Source organism: Hemiscyllium ocellatum, chromosome 31, assembly GCF_020745735.1.
Source record: "Hemiscyllium ocellatum isolate sHemOce1 chromosome 31, sHemOce1.pat.X.cur, whole genome shotgun sequence".
NCBI classification, from domain to species: domain Eukaryota; kingdom Metazoa; phylum Chordata; class Chondrichthyes; order Orectolobiformes; family Hemiscylliidae; genus Hemiscyllium; species Hemiscyllium ocellatum.
This window is the reverse complement of record NC_083431.1, coordinates 14319051-14336280: the sequence shown is the minus strand read 5'-3', so window position 1 is coordinate 14336280 and position 17230 is coordinate 14319051. Positions and strand designations below refer to the sequence as shown.

The following is a 17230-nucleotide window of genomic DNA, read 5'->3' as shown; positions in this document are numbered from 1 at the left end:
TTTTCAGAGTAGTAAAAGACACACTTATGCCATAATTCTTGAGATTTAGTGTACTATCTGCTAGAGCAAAGATACATAAGAAAATGTGAAATTACCTTGCTGCTTTTTTCCCCATTCCTCCATATTAATAGGTATTATTGTCCACTTTCTTATATGTCTGATTACAAACAGTGTGGAGACAGTCTAAAGGGAGACGCATTTCCTCAGTCTGCTTTGTGCGTGGCATGAAGTAGGAAGTATGCGACAAAATATTTTTACCTGACAAAAAGCTGTAAGAGTGCAGTTTTGGAGAGCATTTTGTTTTAGCAATGCTGACTAGACAATTAAAAGAGAAAAGAAAAGCTTGAATCATTGTGTCTTGTTAATTACAATTTTTAATGATAGGACAAAGAGTCATAGAAATGTGGATGTAGGTTTGCTCGAACTTTCCAGCTCAGCGAGCAAACCTAAATCCAGAACCTCAACCTGAGCTACAAATCTTCTCAAAACTCACTAGTCATGGAGATGTACAGCACAGAAACAGATCCTTTGGTCCAACACATCCATGCTGATCAGGTATTCTATCTAAATCTAGTTGCATTTGCCAGCATTTGGCCCATATTCCTCTAAATCCTTCCCACTTTTGTATACCCATCTAGATGCTTTTAAATATTGTGATTGTACTAGCTTCCACCACTTCCTCTGGCAGCTCATTCCATACATGCACTATTCTCTGCATGAAAAAGTTGCCCCTTAGGTCTCTTTTAAATCGTTTCCCTCTCACCCTAAACCTATGCCCTCTAGTTTTGAATTCCCCTACTCCGGGGAAGGAACCTTGTCTGTTTATCCTATCCATGCCCTCATGATTTTATAAAGGACACCGCTCAGCCTCCGATGCTCCAGGGAAAATAGCCCCTTCCTATTTCGGCCCTTCCCTGTAGCTCAAATCCTCCAACCCTGGCAACATCCTTGTAATTCTTTTGTGAACTCTTCCAAGTTTCACAACATCCTTCTTATTAGCAGGGAGAACAGAATTGCACACAATTTTCCAAAAGTGGCCTAATCAGTGTCCTGTACAGCCCCAACATGACCTCCCAACTACTATTCTCAATACACTGGCCAATATACAAAGGCAAGCATATCCCACCCAAACACCATCTTCACTATCCTATCTACCTGCGACTCCACTTTCAAAGAACTATGAGTCTGCACTGCAAGGCCTCTTTGTTCAACAATCCTCCCTAGTATTTTATCAGTAACTATATATATCCTGTTCTGATTTGCCTTTCCAAAATGCACCTCATATTTATCTAAATTAACTCCATTTCCATTAAAGGAACTGTACTTCGTATGTAGTAACATGATGTGATTTAAAATAACCTGCACTGTACTTACTCTATATTGCAGATCCTCAGTCCTTGCCATTCTATATTCTAAAATGCATTTGTCTATGAATCTTTTACTTTCCAATGTACTGTAGTGCTATTGTTGACAATAACTGTGAAGAATGACCTGGAAATGCTAGTATGGTTAGTTGTGATGTGTTAATATTTGTAACTATATCCTTTTGTGTTTTGTGATAAAATATTGCAGAGGAAGTTTCCTCAAAGGTGGAAGGAATTTTTCTTCTAATATTTTTCCTGAGATAGGGTCTCGGAGATTATTATTTATTTACTTTTTAAAGGTGTAAAAACCTACAGTATTTCCCTTTTCTCTCCCTTGTTCAGCATATACGCAGCTTGAAGTAGGGGCATGGCCGGGCAGGGATCTGGTTCTCGTCACCTTGGTAATGTGGAACGGTGATTAAGTGTCTTTCTCTGTCCTTCCTCCTCCTCTCACAAGATGGAGGGAGAGGCCACTTGACAGCAGAGAGACAAGAATGATAGCTGAAATAAAAGCAAAATACCGTGGATGCTGGAAATCTGAAGTAAAATCAGAGAGTGAGAGAAAAATTCAACAGATCTGGCAGCATCTGTGGAAAAAGAAGCAGAGTTCATGTTGAATCCAGTATCTTCAGAGTTCTGTTTCTCTGTCCCCGAAGATGCTGTCAAGTCTGCTGAGTTCCTTCAGCACTTTCTGACTTTTTAAAAGAATGGGAGCGCAGCTGGTTCACATCCCTTTATGTTGCCATACTTTGGTGGCAAGGGTAAATATGAAGAATTTAAGATTAGCACAATGTGTACCACTGGATATCCTTTTACTAGATACATTTGCATGATTCAGGGGCAACTTAGTATTGCATTGATCCTTTGTAGAAACAGGCATCACAGAAGCATGAGAAAAATGGGTGCACAGCCCAAGTTGATATTAGGAGGATTAAGCAAAAAAAAATTAAGTAGTTGGCTTTTAAGGAAGAAGTGAGAGGGAATAGTTTAGGAAGGAAAACAACCTAGTTGGTTGTTGGCACTTTGACAATGGTCAGACTGGGGACTTCACAAGATGTTGAACTGAGAAGAGAGGTTCATTTCTGGGAACGATGGATTGTAGAACTGGAGGAGATACTGCCATTGTAGTTGTTGCAGACATTTTAAAGATGGAGGAACTCAAAATGCATATTTTCTGTCAGCTAGGAAAAAAATGTTTGTTTCCCCGGTTTTCTGAATGAATGTGAAATAGGTCTAGAAATGTTTTCAGTTAAAATTGGATTTGTCCTTGTACGTTTAAGTGGGCACATGTTAAATAATAAATCTAGTACCTGATTCCTTCTGGACTATTCACAGTTGTTTGTCCTTATAGCTGTAAACAAAGTTTACTGAGAGTGTAGTTTTGTGCACTCTGCGAGGTGGACATTTATTTGGAATGATCACAACTGGGTTGAGGTCCCTTGTAGAATGTAGTTTCTCATCGATCAAATAATAGGTTTGTTTAGACTGTAGGCTGATAGAAAGAACATCTTCCATGTGAGCTGTGAATAACCTTTAGCCAAGCATTGCTGGATGAAGATGAGTCCATCGAAAAAGATCGACATTCACTGCTTTGTAGCACAGTTGGGATAATCTTATGGTGACGTTTGTGCTCTGTGAAATAAATAAAGGACTTAAACCTGCAAACATTGACCATCTTTGCATTTTGTATTGAAATCAGATTTTTTTTATTTTGACCACGTAGCAAGTGTGGCCCAGTGGGGAAAAATGCAATGTATATTATGGAACTTAGCCATTTGAATCAGGGAGGTTCCAAGATTGAATTTAGCTGTTTGGTGTGTTAGTTGATTTCAGCTTGAATCCAGTTGGCTGCTGTAACAGGAAGGAGAAAATGAATAGACAATCTTGTTTGTGCTTGCTGTCTGATGATGAAATGTACGTGTGCATCTGTCTGTCTATTGTTCGGCTGTCAGTGACCGCCTTGATCACTGTAATGGCCATCAGAGTGAGGCATTGCAATGTGCCTCGTACTTCTTAAAATATATGCTTCACCAGCCGCTAATGCTTTCTCGAGGGAAGAATTCTAAAAACTGACATAGTGAACAAGTCTGTCACCTTGTAGTGTGCTGAAGCAGATAGGTGAAAAAGGACATTTGTTTTTTCCATTATCTGCATTGAGTTAGCTGGTTCCAATTGGATATAGTGGGATGGGATCCCGGAATTAGTCTTGATTTAATAGGGAAAAGATGAGAATAATTAGCTATGGTTCGTGTTCCTTTTTGTTGCCCACTTACTCCTGCTTGGAAGACCTGTGTCCATGTGTGGAAGGATCAGATCCATCTGTGGTAGTGATTTTGGCTTAAGGAAAACAATGACTACTCTGATGGGTGTTGGTAGGCTGCTGGAACTTGTGGAATACTCTCAAATCATGAATCTGTGCCCTTCTGACTTGGTACGTAGCCTCATGTGCTCTTCAGGGTACTATATATTCGGATAGTACCATGACAATACATCAGTTCAGGTCAAAGGCAAATCCTTGCCTTATTGTCTTTTTGGAGCTTCGTTTTGAGGCATTTTCTTTGGAAACTTGTTGTTTGCAATTGCTGTCCACTCTCAGGGGCAAGACAAGGTGGTAGGTCCCCAGTCCACCTCTGCTGGGATGGCAATCAAATCCATGCCATGATTCTGAGCCACCTGCTAACCATCTCGCCAAAAGGCTACCAACAAACACATGCAAGTTCAAAATTATAGTCAATTGTCTTGGCAGCATTGTGACCCACAGCCATATAGATAGTTAAAGTAAACCATGTCTCACTCATTCCATATGTGGTTATAATTGCACAATAAACATTTACTCAGAACTGGAGTGAGGGACAGGAAACTGCATGTTAAACATTATTTCTCTGCTCTTGTTCTGAATTCAACTCACAGTTTGGGAGCACAAAGGAAAAATGTTGCTCTAAGTCTGAAACAAAATGAGAAAATATTGAATTTCAGACTGTAAAATATTAATCTGCCTTTTCTCTCTCCTGCCACTGACTGAATAGCCATCTGTTTGGAGCATTTTTTTGTTGCTCAAGAATGAGTTTTGTGGCTCACAGTAGGGTAAGGAGCAATAGAAGTTTCAGTGGTTTCAACCCATTGTCATGGATACATGACAAAATTGCACCCTGTTTGGCGAACTCTTGCCTCACTCGGAGAAGTGCTGGAAATGTGGAAGAATGACTGGAATGAGAATTGGGAAGTTTAATCCCATTGAAGTGGGGAGGTCTCCTAAACTGGATTGTAAACCCATTGGTGGTACATTACAGAGGGAATTTTACTATACATTGAGATATTTTTCGAGTCAACCTGTTCAGAGATGTAATTATATGCTTTTGGAGCAGGTGAGACTTGAACCCAGCGCACTCAGTCCAACAGTAGAGACACCACCACTGCACTACATTTGTCCCATGCACAGGAAGGATTGGGTGCCAAGGCTGCCAAACAGAATTGTCAAAGAGATTCCTCTCCTCAGTAGGTATTGACCGACTCCCACAGTTACCTGGATTACACCTCTTCCCACCCTACCTCCTGCAAAACTTCTGTCCTGTATTCCTAATTCCTCCGCCTCTGCTGTATCTGCTTCCAGGAGGACCAGTTCCACCACAGAACACACCAGATGGCCTCTTTCTTTTAAAGACCGCAATTTCCCTTCACACGTGGTTGAAGATGCCCTCTAGTGCATCTCATCCACATCTTGCACCTCTGCCCTCAAACCCCACCCCTCCAACCGTAACAAGGACAGAACACCCCTGGTCCTCACCTTCCACCCTACTAACCTTTGCATAAACCACATCATCCGCAGACATTTCTGCCACCTACAAACGGACCCCACCACCAGGGATATATTTCCCTCCCCACCCCTTTCCACAAAGGCCGTTCCCTCCGTGACTACTTGGTCAGGTCCACGCCTCCCAACAACCCACCCTCCCGTCCTGGCACCTTCTCCTTCAACCGCAGGAATTGTAAAGTCTGCACCCACACCTCCTCCCTCACCTCCATCCAAGGCCCCAAAGGAGCCTTCCACATCCATCAAAGTTTCACCAGCACATCCACCAATGTCATTTATTGTATCCGTTGCTCCTGATGTGGTCTCCTCTCATTGGGGAGACTGGACGCCTCCTAGCAGAGTGCTTTAGGGAATATCTCCGGGACACCTGCACCAATCAACCCCACTGCCTAGTGGCCCAACATTTCAATTCCCCCTCCCATTCTGCTGAGGACATGCAGGTCCTGGGCCTCCTCCACCACCACTCCCTCATAATCCGACGCCTGGAGGAAGAACGTCTCATCTTCCGCCTCAGAACACTTCAACTCCAGGGCATCAATGCGGACTTCACCAGTTTCCTCATTTCCCCTTCCCCCCACCTTACCCCAGTTCCAACCTTCCAGCTCAGCACTGTCCCCATGACCTGTCCTACCTGCTTATCTTCTTTTCCATCTATCCACTCCACCCTCCTCTCTGACCTATCACCTCCATCCCCACCCCCATTCACCTATTGTACTCTTTGCTACCTTCTCCCCAGCCCCACCCGCTTCCATTTAACTTTCCATCCTGGAGGCTCCCTGCCTTCATTCCTGATGAAGGGCTTTTGCCTGAAACGTTGATTTTCCTGCTCCTTGGAACATGCCTGACCTGCTGTGCTTTTCCAGCACCACTCTAGTCTAGATATTGACATGCTGATCGGCCCAAATAATCTAAATACTTGGATGGAGACTAGAGAATGGACGCTATGGTATTCTTGTTTCACTTGTCAGAGTAGACATCCGGTGTTAAAAAGCATATAATTATGTAAATTGTTCTAATAATTTTCTGATATTTCTCTTTAGAGCTGTCTGTTGCTAAATATTCTGTGATGTGGAGGTGGCAGTGTGGACAGAGTTAAAAATCACACAACACTAGGTTATAGTCTTACAGGTTTAAATCTTGACAGCAATCAAGGATTGTTCAATATATCATATCAGTTGCATGACACTATGCTCTTTTTGCTATAAATTCTGTACTTATGATCCTGCCCCATTGGTTACCCAATGAAGGAGCAGCACTCCAAAAGCTAGTGCTTCCAAATAAACCTGTTGGACTATAACCTGGTGTTGTGTGATTTTTAACTAAATATTCTGTGGTTACATGTTGCACGTTCTGAGAAATGTTGGCAGTTCTGCCATAGGGAAAAATAGAACCAGTCCAGTTAGCTTTATGTGAATGTTCTCTTCAGAGGGAGAATGGGACTGGTGACATTGCATATAGTGCTAGGTCTGTCTGAAATACAGGTTTCTATTATGCAAGCCTTGCGTCTAATGAGAAACCACCACTTTTCAAGACATTTGATAGTGTACTATGTGTATAAAGGAGAAAGGCAGTCATTTCAAGTTTGCTTTCTTCTGGCATAAATTTTCAAATTTACGAGCATCTGCCAAACTGCAAGCCTTCCTGACTGACAGCAACCAACTTCTTAAGTAACCATAGCTTGTAGTATTCTCACTAATTAGGTCTTTGTGATGTAAAGCAGACAGGCTGCAATTCACGGTGGCTTTACTATACCTAACCAAGGATATGTCCATCTAATAATAGCACTAAGTTGCTGGGCAGAATGGAGCTGATTGGGTAAACTGCACCTTGAATCTTTCACTCCCACCTCAATTCTGTCCCACTCCTCCCATCAACTGCGCCCAGAGACTGCAGTTTTACATGATGGGGATGGATTCTATGCATATCATTTATATTATATTCAGTGCTGTTTGTTCACTGCTGGAAAACCAATCTTGCTTTTATTAGCTGTTGCTACAGTTTCAGTCATGTGTTCTGTTTGCTGTAATTCATGGGGCTGCTTTTTTAAATACACTCCATAGACTGCTGGCTGTAGCGCATTGTTTAAACAGACTGTTTTCTGAGTAAATGCACTTTGCAATGAAATAGACTGTTTGCTCTCAGTTCTGCTGTAATTCCCTCTCCACCTCTAATTCGACACATGCATGTCGTGAAAATATCTCCTATGTCTGAACAGGGAGGGAGGCAGAAAGCGGGAGACTACAGGCCAGTTAGTTTAATGTCTACGGTAGGGAAATGTTTAAAGCTACTGTTAAAGATTAGATTAGATTACTTACAGTGTGGAAACAGGCCCTTTGGCCCAACAAGTCCACACCGACCTGCCAAAGCGTATACCACCCAGACCCATACTCCTACATTTACCCCTTCACCTAACACAATGGGCAATTAGCATGGCCAATTCACCAGATGTTATCGTAGAACTGTGTGGAGTTTGCACGTTCTCCCCGTGTCTGCGTGGGTTTCCTCCGGGTGCTCCGGTTTCCTCCCACAGTCCAAAGATGTGCGGGTCAGGTGAATTGGCCATGCTAAATTGCCCGTAGTGTTAGGTAAGGGGTAATGTAGGGGTATGGGTGGGTTTCGCTTCGGCGGGTCGGTGTGGACTTGTTGGGCCGAAGGGCCTGTTTCCACACTGTAAGTCTAATCTAATCTAATCTAATCTAATCTAAACACATAAAAATTCAAGATTGGATAGCAAAATGTTAGAAGATATTCTTAATGATGTTTTAATAGGACACCTAAAAAAAGCCATGTTGACATTGCCTGATAATCTTGACTTACGAAGGGTAAATCATGTTGAATTAATATATTGTACTTCTTTTGAGGAAGTAACATGTATTGTGGATGAAGGAGAACAGGTGGATGAACTGTACTTAGATTTCCAGAAAGCATTTGATAACATGCCACATCAACAAAATAAAAGCTGATGATGTAGGGGTAACAGATTGACATGGTAGAAGATTGGTTAGGAGAAAGTGAGGACTGCAGATGCTGGAGATCAGAGCCAAAGAGTGTGGTGCTGGAAAAGCACAGCAGGTCAGGCAGCATCTGAGGAGCAGAGAATCAGAGTTTTGGGCATAACCACTTCATCAGGAATGCGGTTAGAAAGATTGTTTAGCCAACAGTAATGGAGTATAATGTGGGAAAATGATGAAATTGGCCCCTTTAGCAGGAAGAGTAAGAAAGAAACATATTACCTGAAAGGTGAGGGTTAGCAGAACTCTGACATGCAAAGGAATCTGGGTATCCTAGTGCGGGAATTACAAAAGGTTGAAATGCCGATTATAACAAAGAATTGGGAAAATTAATAGAATGTTATTATTTATTGAGGGGAATTGAATACAAAAGCAGTGATGATATGCTTCAGTTATACATGGCACTTGTGAGACCACATCTGGAGTACTATGAGTTTTGATTTCTTTTTATTTAAGGCAGGATGTAAATGTGTTGGAAACAATTTAGAGATGATTGAGTAGCCAAAACCTGGAATGGCATGTTGTCTTACGAGAAAAGGTTAAATGGGCTAAGATTATATCTGCCTGAGTTTACAAGAGCAGGAGTTGACTATTTCAAAAGTAGGATCTGGTAGGGCTTTGATGGTATGGATATGAAAAGATGTTTCTCTTTTGTGGACGAACTTAGGACCAGGCTTACAATCTCAAAATAATGGGGTCTCCTCTCTAACACAGTGAGGTCAAACCTTGTCTCACTGTGAGGCTTTGGAACTCTGGGAAGGTGGTAGAAGCAGAGTCTTTGAGTATTTTTGATTCTGGATAAGAAAGGGATTGAACAGTTATTAGGGATAAAGTTATCAGGAGGGAGTAATCAGAGCAGTCATTATTTAATGAATGATAGGCTCAAGTGGCCTATTCCTATTCCTAACTGATGTATTTATATGCAGTAATATGTTGTACACTCTACAGCAAATACTCCTGTGGTCCTGATATTAGAAAACATTACATCTTCTGATTTACACTGTTGAGCACCAAAGGAAGTCAGCCAGTATTATGGAATTTGCTTGTAGCTGGTCTTATTTAGCAGCTGATATTAAATGAGTTTTCAAACTATTGTCCTTTATTTTCTCCTATAAAGTTAAAAATCACACAACACCAGGAAATAGTCAACAGGTTTACTTGGAAGCACAAGCTTTTGGAGCGCTGCTCCTTTGTCAGGTGGTTGTCTCACTGGCACCTCCAAACCTTTTGTCCTGTAGCTACTTCCATGCTGCATCGTTGTCGTCACAACCAATTTCTTTTGCTGTGTCAGCTGGTTTACAGCTGGATGCCTTTCCTGCTGTTAACCCTCCCCATTTATCTGGGGCTAGGAACCACAGCAGGATTAAGCAGGAGTCTCCTGTGTTCCTGCTGCCTGCCATAGACATAGTCATAATCAACTTGCTTGGCTGCATTTGACACATCTTCTCTGATCATAACGTCCTGAAGTGGAATATGAAACTGGAGCTTCTGCTACTACTGTGTCCTCCTATTAATATTATTTAAATATAGAGTTCAAAAACCCAATTTTTCTCTTTCTTTTGCCCAAGTGTTGCTGTCTCAATATTGTCTCTTTGAGCTGGTAAAGTTGAAAATTAAACCCGTGATTGAACTGGTCATTAAAAAGTCAAATTACAAGGGGCCTATCCAAAAATTTATGTTAAGCAGAGCTTTGAGATAATAACCTACGTAACCTGCTTTGCTTAAAAAACATACTGTATATAAAAACAAAGACAATTGCACGCACAATGACAGTACATATATGGAACATATCTTATTTGTTCACACCTTACAATGGCCTGTCCTTGTACAAGAAAAACCATTGAACAACACCTGGAAAATTTCAGTAATCTTTTTCTACTTGGTGTGTTGTCGTTGGACAGACCTGCCATGCTGTCATACGTGTTTTCTGTGCTTTTTTTGCTGCCATTGCAAAATCCCAAAGCATTCCGATAGCCTTTGTGGTTTCAGCTGAGGAAACAAGTGGGCAAGTGACTCTTCTGGATCATTAAGGTGATAGTCATTTCTTTCAATTGATGCATTTTGATCACTGCCCTGATTAATGCCGCAAAAATGCTGGGAGCCATCCAGACAATTTTGCTAAGTCTCATACTGTATGGGCAATATCTTGACCTTGGCCAAACAATGTAGCTTGTTGGACTTTCCAAACAGAAGAAGCTGCAGCCTTTTATGGTGGTGCAGTCTGTAACAGTAAATCTGTTCCTTGCTTTGCTTTTCACATTTCCACATTTCACCTCTAAGCATTAAGGACCAGTCTGCAAACAATGCTAAAACCATCCAGTTACATCTGCATTAAAAATGACTGTTGTGCATTCCTGTTTAGACTGTGGGTAAGAATATGTTTCAGGCCTTTGCTGCAGGCTTGCACATGACTTTAAGTCCTGAAGTGGCTTAACTCTGCTCTGAGTGGTTGGCCTGGCCATATGGCCAAATATGGCTGTAGTCAAATTTTTGTTAAGCAAAGATATTAAGAGATATGGGCCAAAGGCAGTTATATAGAGTTGGGTCACAGATTAGCCATGTTATCATTGAGTGTTGGAACAGGCTGAAGGACCTAATTGGCCTACTCCTGCTTCTATGTTCCTATGGCAAGTGTGCATTGGTTCAGCAAATCTGGAGTTACCAGTCCAGAACCTTTGCCTATCATGGGCTTCCTTCTATTAGATTTCCTATTTTGCTGTTGGGAATGGCTGACAAATTCAGCAGACTTGCAGTTTTTGGTTAGCTGAATTTGACTCAGTGAAATTGCGCGTGTTGCATGTTCTGATTACCACAATGCTAGTGGCAATGTGGATAATTTAATTTAGCAGCTTTGTGTTGTTAATATGGTGCAACAAAAAAAGCCAGATGTCCAAATCCAAAGGCAACACTTATCTTTATTGTTCGTTCCGCACAGCTGCCATTATTCTTGCTAGCTGACTTTCCAAAAAAATTCCCTGCTCTGTGAAATGTTCCCCCCCCCACCATCTCCACCTCTGCTCATTCTGTTAAGACACATAAGAGACTGCCTTGGAGAATTCCAAATGTCGATGAGGAGAGAACATGATTGAAATTATAATCATAGTCTTTTTCTGACCCTAGATTTTAAAAAAAGAAAAAAAACGTGAGCACTGAATTTAATGGAAGTAAAAAGAAAAAATATCCTTGCATTACAATAGTGACTATACTTCAGAAGTACATTAATGCACTGCCAAGTGCTCTGGGGAGTCATGAGGTCATGAAAAGTGATATGTAAATGTAAGTTCTTTCCTTCTATTATCAGGAAGTGAAGAAAGATTGCATTTATTTTTGCTCTTCACAACCACAGGACATCTCAGCACTTTACAGTCAATGAAATGCATTTGAAGTGTAACTTTTTTAAGTAGGAAATGCAGCAACCAAAGTGCATACAGCCAGTTCTTACATGTGGCCATGTGATAATGACCAGATAATCTGTGTTGTTTGAGAGATGAATATTTGCCAGGCCACTAGGGAGAACTTCTTTATTGTTAGATGTGATCTCATGATTTCTACCAAAAATTGCAAACTAAAAGACAAAATGAAACTTATCGAGTGAAACGTGTAGATCAAATAGAAAAAAATCGCGTCTTTTTGCAATTTAATAACTATCAAGATAAAAGCCCTACATTTATGTGACAGGACACACCAGCAGTGCATCAGCCATAGTGAAACACATTGCCTTTCAGTTTCAAATGTAGACAGAAAGTGCTGCAGAAACTCTGGCAACATCTGTGGGGAGAAACAGAGTTAATGTTTCAAATCATATGATTCTTCTTTGGAACATTTAATTTTAACTCAAAACATTCACTCTTGTTTCTGTCTCCACAGATGTTGTCAAACCTGTAAAGTTTCTCTCACATTTTATGTTTTCTTATTATTGATTTCTAATATCTGCAGTATTTTGCCGTTGCATCTTTCACTTTCATTCACTTTTACTTTTCTCTATTAACTTGTCTCTCAGAAGTTAAGTATTTATGAACCCATTTATATATGTTGTGTCCAGCTATCAGATTCCAATGCCATCGACTAAAAAGTTTGATTCCAAAGGAAAGATTTATCTTACTCGTTATTACAAAAATGAAGATGTACAAATATCTATTTTGTTGGCAACAAATGTCTTAACTGTGGTTTACCAAACGTTATGTGTTTGTTTAATGGATTGTTTTACCTTGAGAAACTTGGTGAAGAGCTGGAACAGGACAATGTTGATATGCCAAGGATCAATTCAGTCAGTTAGCAAAGCTTATGTATCACTGAACTAGGGTTTTAAGTTGTAGTGTGGAATTTGCATTTGTCCAAAGGACATAGAAACATCGATGCATAGAAAATAGGAGCAAGAATAAGCCATTTGACCCTTCAAGCCAGCTGCATAATTCATCATGATTATGGCTGCTCATCCAACTCAATAACCTGTTCCTGCTTTTCCCCCATAACCTTTGGTCCCTTTAGCCCCCAGTGCTATATTACATATCCTTTTTGAAACCATGCAATGTTTTGGCCTCTGAGAGATAGTGAAGACTGCAGATGCTGGAAGCCAGAGTCAATTGATGTGGAGGTGGAGAAGCACAGCAGGTCAGACAGCATCCGAGGAGTAGGAATGTTGACGTTTCGGGCCAAAACCCTTCGTCAGGACGGGGGATGGGGAAGGGAATTCCGAACTAAACAGAGGGAGGGGTTTGGGGCTGGGGAAGGTAGGTGGGATAGTGATAGTTGGATGCAGGTAGGGGGTGATCCTGAGTGGTCAGAGGGGAGAGGATAGATGAGTAGGAAGATGAACAGGTTAGGTCAAGGAGGTAGGGAGGAGGAGGAGGAGGGCTGGACATGGGATGAGGCTAAGAATGGGAGATTTTGAAACTGGTAAACTCTATATTGAGGTCAATGGGCTGTAAGTTCCCCAGATGAAATGTAAGATGTTGTTCCTCCAGTTTGCATTTGGACTCACTTTGATAGTGGGGGATGCCCCAGATGGACATGTACCCAGGGGAGTGGGAGAGGGAATTGAAATGGATGGCACCTGGTCAGTTGATTGGTGCGTGCGGAGCACATGGTACATTCTTCTGAAATCCAGTGAATATAATTCCAACTGATTCAACCCCTCTTCATATGTGAGACCCGACATCCGAGGAGTCCATCTGATAAATCTTCTCTACACTACCTCTACAGCAAGAACACCTTTGCTCAGATAAGTAGAACAAAATTGCACCCAATATTCCAGGTGTGGTCTTACCAATGTCCGATATAATTGCAGTAAGTCATCCCTACTGCTATACTCAAATCCTTTCACAATGAAGGTCAACATACCATTTGTCACGTATTCCACCTGCTGCTTCTACAATGGCTTACTTTCAATGACTGGTGTACAAGGACATGATGTGCTACATGTGGTTTAGGGCTTCACGTTCTCTGAACAGCTTTCAAAGTTTGATTCCTAGGGCACTATAATTGTCCAATGTAACAGGTTGATGGCAGTAGGCCCCATAAACCTGCTGAGGACACAGATGACAAAATAGTATTTTCATGTGTTGGTCTGAGAAGAGAAAGTTAAGAAGAGATTTATCAAAGCTGTTCAAAATCTTAGAGGATCTAATCTGAGTAGATAGGGAGAAAATGTTCCCATTGCTAGAAAGGTGAAGGACCAGAAGACACCAATTTGACACAAATGGCAAAAGGACCAACGGTGACATAATGGAAAATACCTTTTATCTGCAGCGAGTAGTTAAGCTCTAGAATGCACTGCTTGGGAGAGTGGTGGAGCAGGCTCAGTTGTGAAATTTTATAAAATAACTGATAAAGGGAAAAGACAAGGACGTGGGACTAGCTGTGTAGCTTTCACAAAGAGCCAACTCTGACAAAATGACAAAAACCTTCATCTGTATTGTAGCCGTCCTGCAATTCTAGAACACTGGAAGGACTCTGCTCTTCAACTAGTATCATAGGATCTTCGTTGGCCACCTGAACAGGCAGGTGGAGCCTTGGTTTTACTGCTGCATCATTGAAGGCATTTCTGAAGCAGCCCCCTTTCATGGGTAGCTCAGTAGTTAGCATTGCTGCCTCACAGCACCAGGGACCTGGGCTCAATTCCATTTTCAAGTGGTTGTCTGTGTGGAGTCTGTATGTTCTCCCTATGTCTGTGTGGGTTTCTGCTGGGTGCTCCAGTTTCTTCCCACAGCCCAAAGATGTACAGTTAGGTGGATTGGCCATGCTAAATTGCCAGTCGTGTCCAGGGATGTGCAGGCTAGGTGGATTAGCCATGGGAAATGCAGGGTTACAGGGATAGGGTAGGAGCTGGGTCTGGGTGGGATACTCTTCGGAGAGTAAGTGTGAACTCAATGGGCCAAATGGCCTACTTCCACACTGTAGGACTTCTATGATAGAGGCAATAATGGTATCAGCCTGGATTATGATGAAAAGTCCAATTCTGATGATTGAACCCTTGACTCTGATTTGGAGATGTCGGGTGGAAGAGAAAATTAAAAACCATTCCATGACTTTGATATCTGAAAAAAATGAATAGGAGTCAACTTGATGATTCTTGATTTCAAGGTATTCGAATGCCTGGTGAGTTCAGTTCTTGAATATTCAATCTTCTTTTGAAAGCTGAAAACTGAAGATATTTGTCAGCTACAAACAGAGCCTCAAATATGTTGATGTAAGAGTCTAATACCAGTCCAATCCACTTACCATAAAATGTAGAGTTGAGGTTAAAATCAGATCAACCGTGAATGTAATAGCAGGCTTGAGGGGCCAATTGACCTTCTCTTTTACCTGTTCATGTTCAGTGTAGCATAATTGAATATGAAACAACAGAGGTGGACTTGTGGTGTGGGGAGTTTTAGCTCCTGTGCTCAAACTATCATCTGCACTTAATTGTAGAATTGAAGGACACCAAACTCTGTGACGCCCATCAATATATAGTATTGCTGGGTTTCGACTTTTACAGGATACTCCCAAGGATAATTTTAGTAATCTCGTACACTTTTGTTGAGACCAGTCAACATTATCACAAGCTAAAATTCAAACTTGCACCATCTGGAACTTTGTGGCTCATTTACACGCAGTGTTATCAGCTGAGGAGAGAATGCATGCTTGCCTAAGTTGAACTGCTCACTGGTCTCTGCTCTTGTGTGAAGATTTGTAAGCTGTGAACACCTGGACTCTTGAAAAGCAGTTCATGCCTTGAAACCATACCCTGGGTGTAAGTTTGCTCACTGAGCTGGAAGGCTTGTTTTCAGACATTTCGTCACCACGCTAGGTAGCATCTTCAGTGAGCTTCCAAATGATTCTTCATCCCGAGGCTCACTGAAGATGTTACCTAGTATGGTGACAAAACGTCTGAAAATGAACCTTCCAGCTCAGTGAGCGAACCTACATCCAGAACCTCAACCTGAGCTGCAAATCTTCTCAAAACTTGCTCAGACCATACCCTATTAAGAATTACTGCTTTTATAGAGTGAAGGATGGGGGAGAAATTGGGATCATTTTACCATCGCAATTCTTACCCTGCTGAATAAGTAAGTGCCCATAATGGCTAAAATAACTACAAAGATGCAAAGTTCTAAAGGACTTGGGTTGAAATTTTGCTGTGGATATTTACTTTGCTGAGTATGCAGCAACTGTGCACTTTTATGTTTTCTTTTTGTTTATCAGGTAGATATAAATACAGTTATTGTACTTGCTTCTTTTATAAGTTTCATAATGATTAGATCTTCTGACTGTTCTGTCTATTCCTTTAACTTGTAGAAGAACATGAGAAACGAGACAAGTTCCTTTTGGATAGGGAGCCAGAATGTAAAAGAACAGACATGGAAATAATCAACAACGTACTCCACATAGAAGAGGTTAAACCTGAACTTCAAACTGTCCCTGCACTTCCAGTGCCGAAACCATTGCTTCCTCCAGCTGTTGCTGCTACAGTCGTCGTGCCTCATGTGGCCAGTCCTTCCCTCGCTCCGTCCCCACTCCCCCCGCAAATTGTACAGCATCATCAACCAGTCGTGAGCCCTACCAACAGCACCAGAGAAATTTCCCAATCCCCACCAGTGCTTCATCGATCTCCGATCTCTGCACTCACTGACCCACAGCCTGGTCCACCATTGGTGAGCAGCTCACCCCAGCAGTTTACAAGTTCAGTGTTGACGATCCCACCGCATCATGTCATCCAGCCGTCGGCCCTACAGCAGCAACCAAGTGGCCTTAAGCCAAGCTCAGTTGATGATGGAAAGCCCCAGGATCAAAAGAGAAGGCCAGGAGGGTGAGTGTTAACAGTACTAATGACTATTCCTCACATTACCTCTTTGTAGCCCAGATCTGAAATAATTTCTTGTGTTTATCATGAAACTTAAAGTAATAATTTGGCTTGCAAGACAAGACATGAAAAGTTTGAAAGTAAGGAAGATAAGCTAGAAATGAAAGATGGCAGCAATGTAGCGAGTCTGCACACTTGCCAAACCTTTCAGCTGTTTGCGCAATTAAATCAGGTTGTCCTCTTACAGATTTTGATTCAGTTTTGAAGTTCTGTCAAGTGACACACCATTGTGACTCCTCAATCTGCACAGTTTTAGTTATTTGTGATAAATACTTTATTTCAGGCACCTCTATATTTGCTCTGCTGCAGTTAAGTCCAGAGTCAGCTTGAGTCAATTCTGTAGAATACAATTTACAAAAAAAAAGCATAACTTGTAGCTTTGTGCCGATTTATTGACTGTGGAATTTTCAAACTGAGTGTTAGTTTGCAAGTGTGTAGCAGTGATTGGGCACCTCCATCATGAGCATCTTGGTGAATGGGTAAAGTTCCACATCGCGCTGCATACTGCGAAATCTAAAGTTCTCTTTAACTGTGGGGATAAAAGTTCTAGCTTTTATCCTTTAAAACATAGGATCCTCCCTCAAGCCACAACCTGTGATGTGTAGCAGTGTTGGAAATGATAGCAATAATGATAGGAACAGGTGAGGTGCAAAAGTAGTGATTTGGCACAATGTTAAAGTATCATCTTTACATTTTAGTT

The 17230-nt window shown here is 41.5% G+C and overlaps 1 protein-coding gene across 3 annotated transcripts in view; it reads left to right on the top strand.

Moving 5' to 3' along the window:
• The window catches only part of mnta (MAX network transcriptional repressor a), a 148359-nt gene that overhangs the window by 40443 nt on the left and 90686 nt on the right, over positions 1 to 17230 (top strand). For all 3 annotated transcript variants that reach the window (XM_060848215.1, XM_060848216.1, XM_060848214.1), the window contains exon 2: positions 15966 to 16476. In XM_060848215.1, coding sequence (XP_060704198.1) covers positions 15966 to 16476 — 511 coding nt within the window. The remainder of the gene's footprint in view (positions 1 to 15965; positions 16477 to 17230) is intronic.